This window comes from Vipera berus (genome assembly GCF_964194415.1).
Source record: "Vipera berus genome assembly, chromosome: 12".
Taxonomy (NCBI): Eukaryota; Metazoa; Chordata; class Lepidosauria; order Squamata; family Viperidae; genus Vipera; species Vipera berus.
The window spans coordinates 18,581,198-18,598,696 of NC_138215.1; the positions used below are offsets into that span (position 1 = coordinate 18,581,198).

General features: G+C 39.7%; 2 protein-coding genes across 2 annotated transcripts; one reads left to right on the forward strand and one right to left on the reverse strand.

Moving 5' to 3' along the window:
- The first annotated feature begins 343 nt into the window (after positions 1-343).
- CHRNA5 (cholinergic receptor nicotinic alpha 5 subunit) lies at positions 344-7,569 on the forward strand. The gene is made up of 5 exons (XM_081337268.1): positions 344-493; positions 1,380-1,424; positions 1,656-1,765; positions 2,507-3,341; positions 4,720-7,569. The coding sequence occupies exons 2-5, from the start codon at positions 1,398-1,400 to the stop codon at positions 4,879-4,881; spliced, it is 1,134 nt and encodes a 377-aa protein (XP_081193394.1). The 5' UTR covers positions 344-493; positions 1,380-1,397; the 3' UTR covers positions 4,882-7,569.
- A 1,551-nt stretch (positions 7,570-9,120) lies between these two features.
- Positions 9,121-14,302, reverse strand: CHRNA3 (cholinergic receptor nicotinic alpha 3 subunit; the record flags this gene model as incomplete). The annotated part of the gene is made up of 5 exons (XM_081337708.1): positions 14,189-14,302; positions 13,943-13,987; positions 12,026-12,135; positions 10,223-11,240; positions 9,121-9,249 (listed from the first exon to the last, which is right to left on the reverse strand). Exons 1-5 carry the CDS (start codon positions 14,228-14,230, stop codon positions 9,121-9,123), a joined length of 1,344 nt encoding a protein of 447 aa, XP_081193834.1. The 5' UTR covers positions 14,231-14,302.
- Between the last annotated feature and the right edge of the window lie 3,197 nt (positions 14,303-17,499).

The following is a 17,499-nucleotide window of genomic DNA, read 5'->3' on the forward strand; positions in this document are numbered from 1 at the left end:
CTTCATCTTCGATCTACTACTGGCTTCTGGGATGGTAACTTATACATAACACTGTTTCCTCTCCTGTAAAACATAACTTTGAGATAGGTCTCTCAGTTCTGTTTTACATTTTTAGTGGATTACCATCCAATAATTTGTTGACAATGTCAAAAGCTAAATCTGCAGAATACCGATCTGTTCTTGTATTCCATGTATTTAAACAGAAGGGAACTGCAGCTTTCTGTAATGCGTAACCTTATGCCAAACTTCCTCTATTGTGATATGGGCAATTACATGAGTTAATATTAAATATTGTCTCTGGCATTTTTAAATATAAAACTTTATTATCATCCTTTGTGCAGGTACATCTGAGCCTTCTTTTACTGCTAAAAGTGAAGACCGTTTATTTAAACATTTATTTGAAGACTATGAACGATGGGTTCGTCCAGTCGAGCACTTGAATGATACCATCAAAGTGAAATTTGGTCTTGCAATTTCCCAGTTGGTAGATGTGGTATGTTAGGAAATTGATACATTTTAAAATTTAATCAATCTGAAGACATATGTTGCCTGTTTGGTAGAGTTTTTGCCATGTTTCTGAAAGATAATAAGGCCTTAATAATTATAAGATACTTTATGCTTAAGATGTAGATGAAATTGCTTGCACGTAGTAGTAGCATGATTCCAGGGCAAGTGAAGACAGAAATTTCTTCCCCATCCTCACCCTAAATAATTACTTTGTTTAATCAGAGGACTTATTAAGTGTGACAGACAGACTACCAACATGGTTTACAACATCAAGTGAATATTTTTTTTAAAAAACATGTACCTCTAAGTCTGTAAGATATGAAAAAGATTCTGTGTCTTTTCTTTTAACTAATGTAAAAATATTCCTACTAGTAATAGCAATGATAACATTTTTGGTGAGTATTTGGTGTCTTATGCCGCCATTAGATTGTTCCACTATTGTTGGAGAGCAGTCATCCCAGTGGGGAGGAGATCCCAAGTGGGAAGTTAGGATGGACTCTAAATAAACACAATAGGGCAAGGTATGACACCTCCTCCCTCCAATGCCTTTGAGCCTTATCTAGCCTTTCACAGGCAAAAGCTGCCAGTCCAGGGAGATTCCTGTGGAATCTAGAACAATAAAGTAGCCTGTTTGAACTCTCCAAGCGTGAGTGGTTGTTTATGCCTGACAATTACTGGGGGAAAGAAATTCAAGTGTCAGCTGCTTCTGCTATTTCATTATGCCTTCAAGGGGCACATTGGAAAGCAAGCACCTATTTAGGAGGGAGAAGCTACCAGAAGTCTTGCCAAGGTCCAGCTGAGATGCTGAAGCGCTATCTGGCTCTTACCTTCTAAAACCTTTGATTATATCTAATACTCTTTTCCTCCAATAGGATGAAAAAAATCAGTTGATGACCACAAATGTTTGGCTGAAGCAGGTGAGTCCTAGAGATGGATCTTCCAGAAATATTAAAACCAGAAAACGTTCCTCTGCAAATGAGCATGAGTCTAGTAAGTTTATCAAAAGTAACAAACAAAAACTACAAACAAATATGTTTTGAAGCAAGGTAGCCACTTCTCGTAGTAACATAGTAAACATTTCAATTGTTGCTTTCTGAGCTGTTTCAGGTTCAAGATAAAATTGAAGATAAGTCTGTATTCCTTTGCAGGAATGGGTTGATGTAAAACTGAAGTGGGATCCTAAGGACTATGCTGGAATAACATCTATCCGTGTCCCTTCAGCTTCACTATGGATTCCAGACATTGTTTTATATGACAAGTAAGATTTCAGTTTTTGAAATATATTAAAAGGGCAGATCAACCATATAGACTTGAGCCCAAGAAAATGTGGAAAACCAGGTTGAAAAAGCCTGGACTGGTAATGAAATAAAAGAGTTTGTTGTCTCCTTCAATCTCCCAATTTTCCAAGGAGGAAGACCCCCATGATTGCAGAGAGTTCTTACCCAGAAGGAATTAAGAATCATGAGCATCCCCCTTAATATCCTACCTTCACTTGTAGACTATTTTTCTTTCTGGAAAAAAATCAACAAGAAGCAGCAGAAATGATGCAGTGCAGATTCCCAAGAGACTGCATTCAGAGCAGCAGTAAAAGATAATTGGATCCTCATTTGAGGATCTCATATAAAGAACTGTAGTGCCTCATTAAAATATTTGGTTTTAATTTTTACCTATTGGAGCAGAAAGTTTTTATAGAAGGGTGGGCATGTTTGCAAAAAAGATTCAGCCATTCCTTTCAAAGAGGATCATGTGACCATCATTCAAAATAAATTATCATGATGGTACTCGTTCATTAGCTCCCATCTGTTTGTTCAACATTAATAATTTTAATTGTGGCTGGACCATATCTTACAGGGGACATGTAACTCAATTTTATTGTCTGTAAAGGATTAAGCAGGGTTATACAATTTGAAAATAATTTTGCACTGGAAAAAGTACACTTAGTTTTTTGTGGAAAACCATATCTTGCACCTTTCATAACCCTTTGCTGATATTCTTTCAGTGCAGATGGTCATTTTGAAGGAACATCTACAAAGGCCACAGTGAAACACGATGGCACTATTGTTTGGACCCCACCTGCGAACTATAAAAGCTCTTGCACCATTGACGTCACTTACTTTCCATTTGACCTCCAGAACTGCTCCATGAAGTTTGGCTCGTGGACATACGATGGTTCTCAGGTGGATCTAATGCTTGTGGATGAAGAAGTGGACAAAAGAGATTTCTTTGATAATGGAGAATGGGAAATAGTAACAGCAACAGGTATCAGAAGGAACAGAACTGATGGAAGCTGCTGGTACCCCTTTATTACCTACTCATTTATAATTAGGCGCTTGCCTCTCTTTTATACGCTCTTCCTCATTATTCCATGCATAGGGCTGTCTTTTTTAACCGTCCTTGTCTTCTACCTCCCTGCCTATGAAGGTGAGAAAATCTCTCTCTGCACTTCCGTTCTGGTCTCGCTCACCGTCTTCCTTCTAGTCATCGAAGAAATTATCCCATCTTCTTCTAAAGTCATACCACTGATTGGCGAGTACTTGGTCTTCACCATGATTTTTGTGACCTTATCTATAGTAATAACTGTCTTTGCTATTAATGTTCATCATCGATCCTCGTCGACTCACAATGCGATGGCACCATGGATCCGCAAAATATTTCTTCACAAGCTTCCCAAACTGCTTTGTATGAGAAGTCACATCGATAGGTACTCAATATCAAAGGGAGAAGACACCACGGGCACCCAGCAATCTGAGGAACCTAGGAATACTTTAGAAGCAGCCTTAAATTCTATCCGGTACATTATAAGACACATTGTGAAAGAGAATGAAGTACATGAGGTGTGTGTTCTAGTTGTGTTGCATTCAGTGGTTTGAGTTGATCATTGGAGATGGGAATATACAAAGTTATGCAGTAAAACCTTAATCTGGAGCCCTGGGTGTTCTCTGAGCTTGGTGGTTCTCTTGTGGACGTTTCATTACCCAACTAGGTAGCATCATCAGTGATGATGTTGACGGTGCTCTGATGGTGAACATCTCGCATTGATGAGGTAATCTTGTTGGCCCATGAAACGTCTGCGAGAAAATAATCTCAGAGAGTATCATAGATTCCACAGTTCAATCCTGAGCTACCGATACTCTCTTCTATGAGAACCTTAATCTGATGGTTTTTAGATGCTGTGCTGTTTTTGACAGGAAGGGAAGTCTTAGTTCTGCTGATGGAAACAATTCCTTCAGGGGCAGCCTACAATATCTGAATCGCCAAAGAGTTTTTGTCGTATTTTACTATGATCTCAGTGATAGGTATCATATGAATAACTTGATCCATTGTTTTGGATCAAGATAGTGAAAATTTTGGATCAATAGCATGCAAAAAAAAATAGAGAAACAACTTCTATCTCTTACAGTGACTCATGTTTGTCCATGACCCATTTTTTCCAGTTTATGTATAAAGTATGATTCAAGCCTAAAAAATAGCCTTAATAAGCACAGGTATTTTTAAATATACTGAGAATTTTTCATTTCCTGATGAAATTCAGTTTTAGTAATTTGTATTATTCAGTAATAAGTAAAACCTACATTAGGGAATACCTATTATAAAGATAATAGCTTCTGCCCACCTAGCAGTTTGAAAGCACGTAAAAACAATGCAAGTAGAAAAATAGGGACCACTACGGTGGGAAGGTAACAGCGTTCCGTGCGCCTTTGGCGTCTAGTCATGCCGGCCACATGACCACGGAGACGTCCTCGGACAAGCGCTGGCTCTTCGGCTTTGAAACGGAGATGAGCACCGGCCCCTAGAGTCGGAAACGACTAGCACGCGTGTGCGGGGGAACCTTTACCTTTAAAGAAGGTAATGAGGATAAAATTCTGAGTTATTATCCTAGCACATCTTGGAAGGCCCCGTCATCCCTGCAAGGTTATCCAGACAAGAAGCACAAATTTTGAGTGTTATCTTGCAGAATAGATGAGCACCGGCCCCTAGAGTCGGAAACGACTAGCACGCACGTGCGGAGGAACCTTTACCTTTACCTTTATTATAAAGATGGTTTATTTACTTCTGGTTTATGACCCTTCTATTTATTATGTTGTGGCTTTTGTATAGATACATTGTTGCCTCTCCCTGCTTTGTTATTTTCTAGGGACTAAACTCAGATACTGGTAGATCCAAATGCTAAAGGAAAGTTACTGACTTTTTTTCTTCTTTTTTTTTTTTTAGGTTGTGGAGGACTGGAAATTTATAGCTCAGGTGCTTGATCGTGTATTCCTATGGCTGTTCTTTCTGGTTGCAGTTACTGGATCCCTGACGATGTTTCTTCCTGTAATTCATAAATGGGCAAGCATAATAGTACCAGTCAATGCCGGGATTGTTAATAAATAAGTGTGTGAGCAGGGACAGAATTCTAACTGCTTCTAGGGATGCTAATTCCTAGAAGTCCTAAATTCCTAGGTATCCTAAACTAATAATGAAATGTCTGCGAATGCAAGTGGGAGGGGAAAATTTGTGGTGATATTTAATTTAATTTAATTTAATTTATTAATATTTCTATACCGCCCTTCTCCCGAAGGACTCAGGGCGGTGTACAGGGCAAGAATAAAACACAAAGTTACACAAATTAAAAAGTAATTAAATACATGCCCATAAAAACAATTGGTACATTAATAAAAATAATAAAAATTTAACCAGGAAAATTGTAAGATGGATGTTTTTCCCCTCTTAATTACAGCCTACTTGGATGCCATCAGCATCCTAAGATTATTTGTAGAATATTATAGCAAAAATATTAACATGACACTTTAGCATTTAAGATGTTTAGGATGACCATCATTGAAACTGCCGTGGCAGTGGATGAGGAGACGTTTTGTCAAGTTTTCTGCAGGAGCTCCCAACTTAAAAGCCAGTACTAGGGTTTTTAATTAAAAGCTGGCACTGTGGCTTCGTTGCTCTGTTTTCTGTAGTCACAAGGCTGCGAGACCTGACCTTGACCAGATGGCACATAACTCGAAAGTGAGATTTTCACAGATTAAAAAGAATTCTTTGCACTATGTGAAAATTCCACAGCCCCTCTTCACCTTTATGCAATATTCAAAAGTAGAAGGAAAAAAAAAAAGCACATTCGCTCAGAATGACCTCTGAACTTCTAGACATCTAGCTGGCTGGGGAATTCTGGGAGTTGAAGTCCACAGGTCTTTAAATTTGCCAAGATTGGACACCCCTGGTCTAGACTTTTCTTAATACGAAGGAATCTCTTCTTGAATCTCTTATACCTTACAAAATTGACCACCCATCTCTATCTTATGTGTATCATATTATATGTTCTTTACGTACTTCTTTACTGCTGCTATCCATGTGCGTTATTGTAGGATGGTCTCACGAGGTCGATGGATCGTTAAGGTGCTTCCAAGTAAAAGGCATCACGCAGAGATGCAATCATATGAAGCTTTATTCAATGACAGATTAGAGAGAAAGAATTACTTGGCATGAAGGCATTCATGCCTGCATGTGAGAGAGAACAAAAAAGAAAGAAAGCTAGCATAGCATAACTGGAACAGAAAAAGAACAAAACTGAAGAGCAAAGCAGCCCCTTGAGCAGAGGTATTTATGGGGGGTCTCAGCCCCTCCCTAACCATAAAACTCTCTCGCCAATGGGGATGTAGGGGTCTGGGACCCCTGACTCATCAGTGGAAGCAAAGAAGCCTCTTTGCTTCCATCTGATGACCTTTTTGGGGAACTGCCAATGGCTGGCACTAAACATCTAACAGTTATGCCCTACGTTAAATAAATACATTAATGTGAAGGAGAAATCAAAATATGCCACTTAACTCCTCAAAATACAACAGTTTTCCGCATCACCACTACAGAGGAATACAGTACATTTTAAAAAAATTTAGTCCTTTCATGTGACATTTGAGTAGTCCTTGTAGCAGATGAGGGCTCTCTTGTCTCTTACTCTTAGCCTTTGATTCCTAAACTGTCACTCAGAATTAAGCTCAGTTTCCCAAGGAACTGGATGGAATGGGTTAGGGTGAAAAGGGTAAGACAGAACAGAAAGTAATGAAATATGCAACTACAACATGGAGTGTTTTGCCCTTCCTAATGCAATTTCCCTCCTATATAATCCCAATTTTTATTTCTTGTGATAACTGAAGGATCTGAAGTCTGCTAGCAATTTCTGTGATTGTAAGAAAGTAAAGACTTCCTAAAATCCGGCTCAACTCCCATGCAGTTTTCTTCGTAGCCTTACAGAAGCAATTCTTATTCCTTTCTTAGAAGATTTTGTTTGACTTCACAGTCATTTGCTGAATAAGATGTGTTGATTATAGAAGTTGCCATGTACTATCTGGGGCATGCTCCGTTATACATTTTTCATTAGACACAAATGCCTTCCATGTTCTGTGAAGAAAATCTGCTATATAAGTAGACCTCAAATGAGAGTCAACAGTCAAATCATGGAATGAAAAACACGCTACAGGAAAGGTAGATAGATACAGTAAATATGATTTTAATATCATTTAAACAGACTTTTAAAACACACTTTTAGAGAGACGGTAGACAGTTGGAAACCTTTTGGGTCAATTATACAGTAGTTCAGAAATGACTGTGGTGATATGAGCTGGGGTACTTCACTGTTCTAATTGTATTTTGTGTATAGCTGGGAATTTTTAAAATATTTTTTAAAAATCAGGTTTATTTTTAGATTTTAAAAATGTATATTGAATGCACTTTAAGGGTGATAATTATAGACAATACATTAAATTTTGCATTTGATACTTGCTGTTATTAAGTTTGTAAATCTGAGGGAAATTTTTAAATTATATAATGAATTCCATTCGGAAGCCTTCAGTTGAAAAGCGGGTTAATTAAAGATTCCTTAATATTTCTCTGCGTTGCTTAGAGGTTTTCGTATCTTCCTCTCAGCCTTTTTAATAGAAGTAACCGAGATTTGTTACCTTTAATGGAAAATCATTCCTGGTCTTTTTCATTTGATTTAGCTGAAAACCAGTGCTTACTACCATCTTACTTGCATTTGTCTGCTGCAATGCCCCATGTTAATAAACAATTCTCCAAATCCTTATTAATGTTCCCTTTTTCTTGTAATTTGCTTCTCAAAGATTTCTTTGAAGCCCTTGACCAAACCCTCAGTTTGACTTGGTAACGTAAAATGGATGTACATATCGATAAAATAGAATATTTGTAGTTCAGGGTTGAAATATGGGGTCAGGGCTGACATACAGAAATCCAATATATTTTATATACTAGTGGCTTGCCCTGTCGGTGCTGGTAGGAGCAGTCTTGGTGGTTCCTTGAATTAGGCTATTTACTTTTGTCTTGAGTTAACTACCCAACTAAGATGAGAGCAAACTCCATTCCCTTTTTATCATGGATGATGTTACCTAGTTTGGTAATGAAACATCTGCAAGAAAACATCCAAGCTCAGAAAGCACCAAGGACCCCATGGATGTACTTGTGCTTCCTTTGGTTTCTTCTCTCCCACACAAAGAGAGCCTTTCTTCGGCTATATCTGCTTTTTTAAAAAATGAATTATGAATCTGGATGAGCAGGGAATTTGTACAGTTGGTTCCAGTTAACTCCTAATTTTTAAGAAATAGCCTTTTCGAGTTCAGCTTGGAATGTGCACAAGAGCCTTGGTGGAGCAGTGGGCTGATGCCTCCCAAGTAACACCAGCTGCCTGCAATTAGTGCAGGTTCGAGTCCCACCAGGCTCAAGGTTGACTCAGCCTTCCATCCTTCCAAGGTAGGTAAAATGAGGACCCAGATTGTTGGGGGCAATTAAGCTGACTTTGTAATAATGCCGCTTGGGGGTGTGTGTGAAAGCCCTAATAAGCAGGCATATACATAGAATGAAGGCTATTGCTGAGCACATTGGTTTGTGCTTTAGATTGTAAGCCGCCCTGAGTCTTCGGAGAAGGGCGGGATATAAATGGGATTAAAATAAAATTTAAAAAAGTTCCTTTGGTTGTTCCTCTTGGCATAGCTGTGGCAAGTTGGTTTGCAAGGCCACCTGATGAGGAAATTTTAATTGGTGCAAATGGTTTTGTATAACAAAGATGATCTGTGGTAAGCATCCTTGGAGTTTGGCTTGTATTAGTCTAATTATGCCTCCGATTCCAGTGATGCTAAATATTTCCAGCTTAGGCACTCAAGAAACTGATAGGTCTATAGTTAGCTGGATCTGCTTGGTTTCCTCCCTTATATATTGGGAACTGCTGCTGTCATCCCCTAGCCCTTGCAAGATAATTGCTATCTGATTTTAATATATGGCTTGTTAAAATTGCAGGGATCTGCATTTCTGTATTAATGAGATGGTCTTGACTCTCCTTGTCCAAACTTCTGCAGAATAAATAAGTACTATTTTAAAGCTTAATCTGACAACCATAAAAATTCTCTCACTCTCAAAAAAGGAAAAACCTAGACATAAAAATCCTTCAGTCTTATACAATAGCTCAGAATAATACAAATCAGTTGTTTTCACTTCTATATGTTTTTCTGTATCTTTATTTTGGAACACAAAGAAGCAGAAATAAGTAGTTCAACATCAGTGTAATGTGTTTGGACACCCAAGAAGGAAAAAAAGTCCTTTTTTGCAGTGTCACCTTGTTTAAACTTCATCTTTGATCAGCAGTGGTTGCAGGAACAATCCTGCTGTCCCCAAAATACACACGAGAATAAACACCCACAGGAAAATACGATCAATTACCATGGCAACGTATTTCCAGTCATCTTGAGTCTGGAAGAAATAAGCAAAAAAGTTGTATCAATTTTTGAATACCGGTAATCTGTTTTGTGGGCCTGCTGTGCATATTCCAAAGCCATTGGCACAGTTGTCTGCAGACAGTACAATAATTAGTTTCAAAACAAGGCTTATGTGGAACATCTACAGAAGGCAGATCCTCAGATCTTCTATCTCAAATCTAACTTGGGGGTCGGGGGTGGGGAGAGTTAATAATGACAAGTCTTTGGCTCCTGACTTTCTTCCTTGCCTAATTTGGTTATCTTTTTAACCCTGAGGATGCACTTGTTAAATATGGGAAGGTGAACTATTCCATGGAAATTGAAAGGCTTTAAAATTATGGACAAACCTGTTTCTGTGCAAGATAATTTGCAAAAATATTCCTCTTTGATTTCAAACAAATATTCAGATCACTGTAAACCAACTTGATCTCTAATCACAAGTTTTGGTGAATAGGTGTCTCCCCTATTTCCTTTGTAAAAAAAACCCTGTCTACTATTGTTAAAGAAATAAAATATTGTGTGTTTTTTTGTTTTTGTTTTTGTATTGGTTTCTGTGTCTTAAGCACTGTGACCATTCTATCTTGCAAGTCACAAATGACACGTCTTTATTGCCTGCAGAAGATCCAGCAAGCTGTTCTGGTTTTGGATACCTCCACAGGCACCTGGTAGAAAGTAGACATCGCCTGAGACTACACAAGATCATGGTCAATCAGAGCAGATGCTACTTTGGTGAGATAGGGAAATGGCCAAAATGGAGATGGCACGGAGCTATTCATTGTTGTTGTCCAATCTTGGCCATTTTAAGACTTAAGGACTTCAATTCCCAGATTCATCAGCCAGCATGGGAGTTGAAGTCCACAAGCCTTAAATTGGCCAAGGTTGGACACCCCTGGTTTACAGTATGGCCTTGCCAGCATGAGGCCCCTTCAAGTATGTTGTGTAAAGTGGGAATTAAAATACAACCATACCTCCTTGGCTTTATTCTGCAGTTTCATGGTTTCAGCAATGTATTTGATGCTGTCCATCACATCTCTCATTTCTGGAGACATAAACGAAGATGAAAACAAAGCATCCATGGACTCAGAACTGGAGCTCTGTGTCAGGTTGCCGGTCCCCTTCAAGTATGTTTTGTGCTCAGGCAGGCAACACGCATGTGTAAACCCTCGGCATGAGAAGCAGTCTTGACAGCACCTGCTGTCAGGTATACGGATGAAGTTCAAAGGCGACAGCTCTGCATTGGAAGAAGGCTTCACTTTCTCAGGTGTGCCCTCGTCTTCGTTGCTGGTGGGCCGCATCATGAACATGACGCGAGGGAGAAAGTTGAGGAAAACCATCTTCACCCACTCAGGCATGGTGTGCGTCCTAGGAGTTCTGTAGTGGACGTTAAGTACAAAGACAGTGATGACGATGGAGAGAGTGACGAACAACATGGTGAAGAGGAGGTACTCTCCAATCAACGGGATCACCAAGGACGTGGACGGAATGGTCTCTGTTATGACCAGGAGGAAAACCGTCAAGGACAAGAGGACCGATATGCACAGAGTTATTTTCTCACCACAGTCTGATGGAAGATAGAAGACCAACACGGTCAAGAAGGAAATCAGAAGGCAAGGGATGATCATGTTGACGGTGTAAAACAAGGGCAGACGCCTCATGTACAAAGAGTAGGTGATGTCTACGTAGAAGGCATCACAGCAGTTGTACTTGATGTCATGCTTATAGCCGGGGGCTTTGATAATGGCCCACTCCCCACTTTCCCAGTAATCCTTGAGGTTCATGGTGGAACCAACGAGGACTAAGTCAATCTGAGCTTTGTCGTAGGTCCAAGAGCCAAACTTCATGGTGCAGTTCTGGTAGTCAAAGGGAAAGTAGGTCACATCTATTTTACATGAGCTCTTAAATATGGCCGGAGGCATCCATGTGACATCTCCAGTGTAATTGAGCAAGGCTTTCGTTTTGTCATCCACCTGGAAGTCTCCAATTGCACTGTCAAACACATTTGAAATAGGTTGAGCGTAGAATAGATTCTGGCAGTTGGAATTGGTTATAAAAGTGACTGAGCAACCTATCCTGGCAAAATGTAGTTGGGGAAGAAGGATCCTCAACTATAGATCTTAGGCTCTGCTCCCACGACATGCAAGCATCAACTCAATGTTGGGCATGACTACGGAGATTCTCAGTCATGGTTTGATTGTCCCAAAGATGCTTTTTTTTTAAAAGTAACTGGACGTTTCCACTTCTCATCCAAGAAGATTCTTCAGTTCTGACAGTACCTTTGGGTCAATGTTGAGCAACACAGAACATAGCTCTCAAAAGTGTATTGACTGCAGCAGTCATGCCTATTACTCCCTATCTGCTGATTGGGAAAATACTACTAATGTAATAAGAGCCATGGTGGTGCAGTGGTTAGAATGCAGTATTGCAGGCTAATTCAGCTCACTGCCAGCAGTTTGATCCTGACTGGCTCCAGGTTGACTCAGCCTTCTGTTCTTTCGAGATTGGTCAAATGAGGACCCAGATTGTTGTGGGGAAATATGCTGACTCTGTAAATCGCTTAGAGAGGGCTGTAAAAGCGCTGTGAAGCGGTGTATAAGTCTAAGGGCTCTTGCTATTTCTTGGGGGGGAAATCATGAAGGCTTCCCCAAATACTGAGATTTGACCCAGTAGTGTGGTGTGTTCTGCTTGGAAAATGTTACAATCATCTCTAGGATAGTAACTAATTAGGGTAGGTATGTTATGGAAAGAAAATTTAATTAATTCTGTAATCTTACTTATTATATAACATGATATCCGGCTTCCAGATCTTATCTGATGGCACTCGGACATACTGCACACCACCATACTTCTCTGGGTTCCATCTCAGTTTGTAGTCATTCCAAATCTGGTCCAAGAAAAACGTGAGATATTTCAGGTTGATCCAAAGACTGACCAGCCCTCAAGAGAAAAGAGCCTTATAGTATCTTAGAGAAGGAAGCGTCGTACAGGGAGTCCCTGACTTAAATGGTTTGAAGTCACAAGGGAGCTGGAAAAAGCGGCTTGCGACCCATCCTCAAAGTTACAACCGTTGTTCTACCTCCCCCTTCCTCTGAATTACAATTCAGGCATTTGGCAACCAAAGGCATGGCCAGCTGGGGGATTCTGGGAGTTGAAGTCCCCATGTCTTCAAGTGGTCAAGGTTGAGAAACATTGTGTGAGCACCCTCTTAGGAAGCGTTTACTTCAACTCCCAGACTTCTTCAGTTCCAGCTTAAGACCGTAAAAGCAGAGCTGGCAAAAAGCCAGGTGGTAGATTTATATATATTTGCAGGAACATTTCTGCAAATCGCTGCCGAGAAAAGTGGGCCAACCACACTGGGATTTGCTCCTTGCAAGCGATACCCACCCCCTGTCCCAGATACCACTTCAGAGAGCAGCATTCATGTGTTTCAAAAAAAAAAGTACAAATAAGCTTGCAAATGCAATGCGATTCATTAAGAGTTTAGCAGTTCAGGAAGAGAATTAAAAACTTAGTAGACCTAAGCAGGTTTGGTAGAGACGGGCTGCCTCTTGTGGAACCCTAAACAACTCTTCCTGTGACTCCCCTTTTCCACTGCCTGCGGAAAAACCAAGACCAGTTTGACCTTCCAAGCAAGTGGGTGAGTGTGTTTGTGATTTTTCTCTCCAAAAATGCAGGGATGTCCAACCTTGGCAACCTTAAGACCTGTGGACTTCAAAGCCAGCGGGGGAATTTTGGAAGTTGAAGTCCGCAAGTCTGAAAAGTTTCAAGGGGTGTGTAAGCTTGACCGCTTCGAGACCTGTGGACTTCAGCGCTCAGAATTCCCCAGCCAGCCAGGCTGGAAAAATCGGGTATGTGACATGATGCTTAACTTAATAGTACCGCTTTATAAAGTGTTAGTAAGACCACAACTTGAATCCTGCGTCCATTTTTCGGTCACCACATTACAAAAAAGATGTTGAGACTTTGGGAAAAGTGCGCAGAAGAGCAACTACGATGATTAAAGGCCTGGAGACTGGACTAAAACATATGAAGGACGGTTGCAGGAATTGGATATGGCCAATCTAGAGAAAAGAAGCGCTAGGGGGGACATGATAGTCTTCCAGTATTTGATGGGCTGCCACAAAGAAGAGGAGGTCAACTTATGTTCCAAAGCACCTGAAGGCAGGACAAGAAGCAACGGATGGAAACTATTCAAGGAGAGAAGCAAGCTGGAATTAAGGAGAAGCTTCCTAACAATGAGGACAGTTGTGGGTGCTTCATTACTGGAGGTTTTTAAGAAGAAATTGGACAGCCACCTGTCTGAAATGGGGTTGAGCATGGGGTTAGACTAGAAGACCTCCAAGGTCCCTTTCCGCTCTAATCAGATTCTGACTTATGACTGCTTAATGACAAATTTCCTGATCCTTTTTGTAGTCCTAAGATTCCTGACCACTAGGTGTCAGCAGTGTATTAAAAGTGTCTAAAACTCTTGAATCCACTTCCAAGCCATCAATCTCAGGTATAACTCTTATTTGTATTAAAACCTGCTTGGATGTGCGTGTCTAAGTAAATTACTGGGTGTTGCCCCCACCCCAACAAAAGTTAAGAATCCTAACTGCTGAAAAGTTGGAATGCCCTTCTAAACACAGCATTGCACTTTTTTCTTCTCCCCGTATTTTTTTTCAAACAGAATCTTTTTGTTCTTTACTTACATGCTTCAGCCATAAATTAGTCTCCATAATCTGGTTCACTTCATCCTGAGGGAGAAAAAAGAAATGCATGTACCATATTTAAAACCTAAATTATATAAAGCTCGGCTGAGCATCTGATCTAAAACAGCCAGCAGTTAGTACTTGAATAAGACACTCTAGGAAATCGCACTGCTACAGATTAAACTGGAAAATACTGAGGACGCTCAGCCAGATTATTCTGAGATAAAAGGCTCTCCAGTTACTCACCACTTTGACCAGCTGTGACAAAGACACTTCGAACCAAACCATGACGGGATCAGATACATTTTCAACAGGCCTGATGATTTTGTTATAACTGGCAAACAATTCGTTATACAGCCGGTGCTCGTTGTCGGAACAAAACATGCCTGGAAAACATACCACAAATTTTCCTTATACTGCTCTGAGTATTGAACCTGCTAAGAACGAGAACTGACCACTAGGCCAGTTAGGGAAGCCCGCTCTTTGCCCCTATCTAGAAGCAGTTCTATAGGCTTTTACACCAGCCATGAACCATACCTGGATGTATGCGGGGGGGTAGGGGGTGAAAATATACCTACATGTAGTCCTCGGCTTACAACAATTCATTTAGTGACCATTTGAAGCTACAACAGCACTGAAAAAAGTGCCATGACTTGTTTTTCACACTTAGAACAGTTGCTGCACCCATGTTTGAAATTTGGATGCTTAGCAACTGGCTCTTGTTTTATGACGGTTGCCGTGTCCCAGGGTCACGCGATCCCCTTCTGAGACCTTCTGACGAGCAAGGTCAATGGGGAAAGCCAGTTTCACTTAACGACCGTGTTACAGCTGCAGTGATTCCCTTAACAGTCTGTGGCAAGAAAGGTTGTAAAATGGGGCCATACTTAAGAAATGTCTGACTTAGCAACAGAAATTTTGGGCTCTGTTGTGGTTATAAGTCGAGGGTGACCTTATGTCATCTTTTAAAGCTAGAGGCTAAGATCTTGGCTCTGTCATAGGCACAAGCGTGGCCTTTGCAACAAAGCAATGATTTTTCCCTTCTGCTATGCAGAAAATCTTCTCTGCAGATTAATCCATTTGCCACCCCAGCTCTTGTTCTGGGTTCCCTAAAATCATTCCCACCGCCATTACCAATATCTATCAGAGAGCAAATGGATCTAAGACAATGGCTCAGACTTCATTATCCCGAAGGAATATGGTTGCATCTTTTCAGATTAATAGCTGCTGCTTTTTAATAAAATGTACATATCTGAAAAAGTCCTTTTGGTCTTCTGATTTTGGTCTACTGTAGACTAACAAACCCACTTCCTCCAATTATCCAGAAGGAGGGAGTGATCCAATTTAATTTCCTTAATGCCAATGTGGCAGGCACAGATAGCACAATTTGTTAGATGGAATTAATGTGGAGCTGCTTCTTGTGGGTTTGTCTATACGTTTTCTTTTTGCTCTCCTTGGTAAATTAAAACCTTGGGAAAAAAGCAACTTAATTTAAAAAAAACACAAAGCTGGGCAAAAACAGGCTAATCTGGCAAGGGCAGTTGTTTTATCTTAGGTAAATGGTCTTGATTTGGAATGGTACAACTCTATATTGGATCCATTTATATCTAGTATTAGATTTTTTTTCCTTGCACGAATGGGGCTTGCTTTATTGCTTTAGTCGTCAAAAAATAAATTCATAATAATAAAAGATTTTGTACTATGCATTCTTGCATCAACAGAAGGCCCTTGCTAGCTTATCATATGCGGAACATAACCAGAGATGAAATGATACCTTGCCAATAGATTAAACATCTTTGTCTTACATACATTTTCTCAAGCAGATAATAATAGATAGATAGAGAGATAGAGATATATAGATATAGATATAGATATATAGATATAGATAGATATAAAGATAGATATAGATAGATATAGATAGATAGATATAGATATAGAGATATATATAGAGAGAGATAATATAGAGAGATATAGAGATATATATAGAGAGAGATAATTCCAAAGGGAATTCTGAATCAAAATCCTCTTGCAAGCTAAGTTTGGGAAGGTTATAACTGGAAGACATTCACTGAGGGGAAATGAGAAAACTAGGGCAAAAAGAAGAGAGAAAGCAAAGCAAGGAAGCAGAAAGTGTTCCCCCTCATACCACTATCAAGATGGAAAGAAGGGGCAACGTTTGCTTATATACACCAAGCCTTGTTGGTTGAATAGGTCGCCCTTCCAGAAGGAGAGGTGGCAGCTGCTGTCGGAGCTGAAAAGCTCTTATCCATGACCTCGGTGCCTCAAAAGATTCTAGAGAAAAGCTTGCACAGAGAAGTCTGAAATCCTGAAGAATTTGAGTCAGTGGTCTGATGGGAATTTATCTTCATCTAAAGCCACTTCTCCCATTGCTCTGAGGACACAGCGTTTGCGTGAACAAATAAGTTATTCAGGTTCACATTTAGGATAGAGCTGGAAGGGACCTTGGAGGTCATCTAGCCCAACCCCCTGCTCAGGTAGGAGACCCTAGAGACCATTTCAGACAAGTGGCTGTCCAGTCTCTTCTTAAAGGCCTCCAGTGATGGAGCGCCCACAACTTCTGGAGGCAAGTTGTTCCACTGGCTAATTGTTCTCACTGTTGGGAAGTTTCTCCTTAATTCCAGGTCGCTTCTCTCCTTGATTAGTTCCAAGGAGAGACTAATTATAATTATAACTGAAGACTGAAGAATTGTTTCGGGTGAATAGAATTTTCAGAGACTTTAAATAGCTCATTTTTTTTAAATTCAGAAAGTTGTGTTAGGATAATTTGAAGCAGCTCCTTCTCAATAAATAATGCTTAAACTATAAATACAAAAAATAACCACTTATATTCATTTGGATAAAGTTGAACACCTAACAGTGGCTAGGATAAAAGGAAAAAAAACTATTATTTAAAACTCCTTTTAAAATGATGTATTTAACTTACCCTTAATATTATATGCTACTGATAACTGAGCCATCCTCTTTCAGACATTTGAATTCCATGAACTTTTACATTTTTTTTATCTTATTTGGAAAAAAGAAAGTTGCAATGTTCTCTTTGCTAAAAAGGTATTAAATTCTGGGTCACTTTGTGTGTGTATACACACACACACACACATATACACACACACACACATATATATAAACTCTTCGAAGACAACCCTCTCAAGGGGCAAAATAGTCTATTTTCTTGGATGCATAGAATTTTAACTTTAAGATATCTTTACTCTAGGCACTCTTGTGAATATTAAATATTATCTTTAGCATAAAATGCTTTTTCATGCTTGCCTTGTTTTATCATATCTGTATTTTTTTACCCACTGGATGGAGCTGAGCATTTACTGGCCAGATATAAGCCCTTGGCTCCATCCAATGAGTAAAGAAATACAGGTATGATTAAAAAAAGGCAAATTAACAGATTACAGTGTTATAAAAAGGGAAAATTTCTTTACCCAGCCAGTATATACCTGTTGAGTTTATTTGAATACTCAGTGTTCACAGCAACTATCTTGTCTAATTGGACTTCCTAACCAACATATTGTTGCTGAAATTTAAAGCTT

Excerpts from the sequence above, each read along its gene's own strand:
- CHRNA5 (XM_081337268.1), top strand. The coding sequence starts at position 1,398 with ATGACCACAAATGTTTGGCTGAAGCAG. Across the intron at positions 1,766-2,506 it reads GACATTGTTTTATATGACAA|TGCAGATGGTCATTTTGAAG; the intron begins GTAAGATTTCAG and ends ATATTCTTTCAG. Across the intron at positions 3,342-4,719 it reads AAGAGAATGAAGTACATGAG|GTTGTGGAGGACTGGAAATT; the intron begins GTGTGTGTTCTA and ends TTTTTTTTTTAG.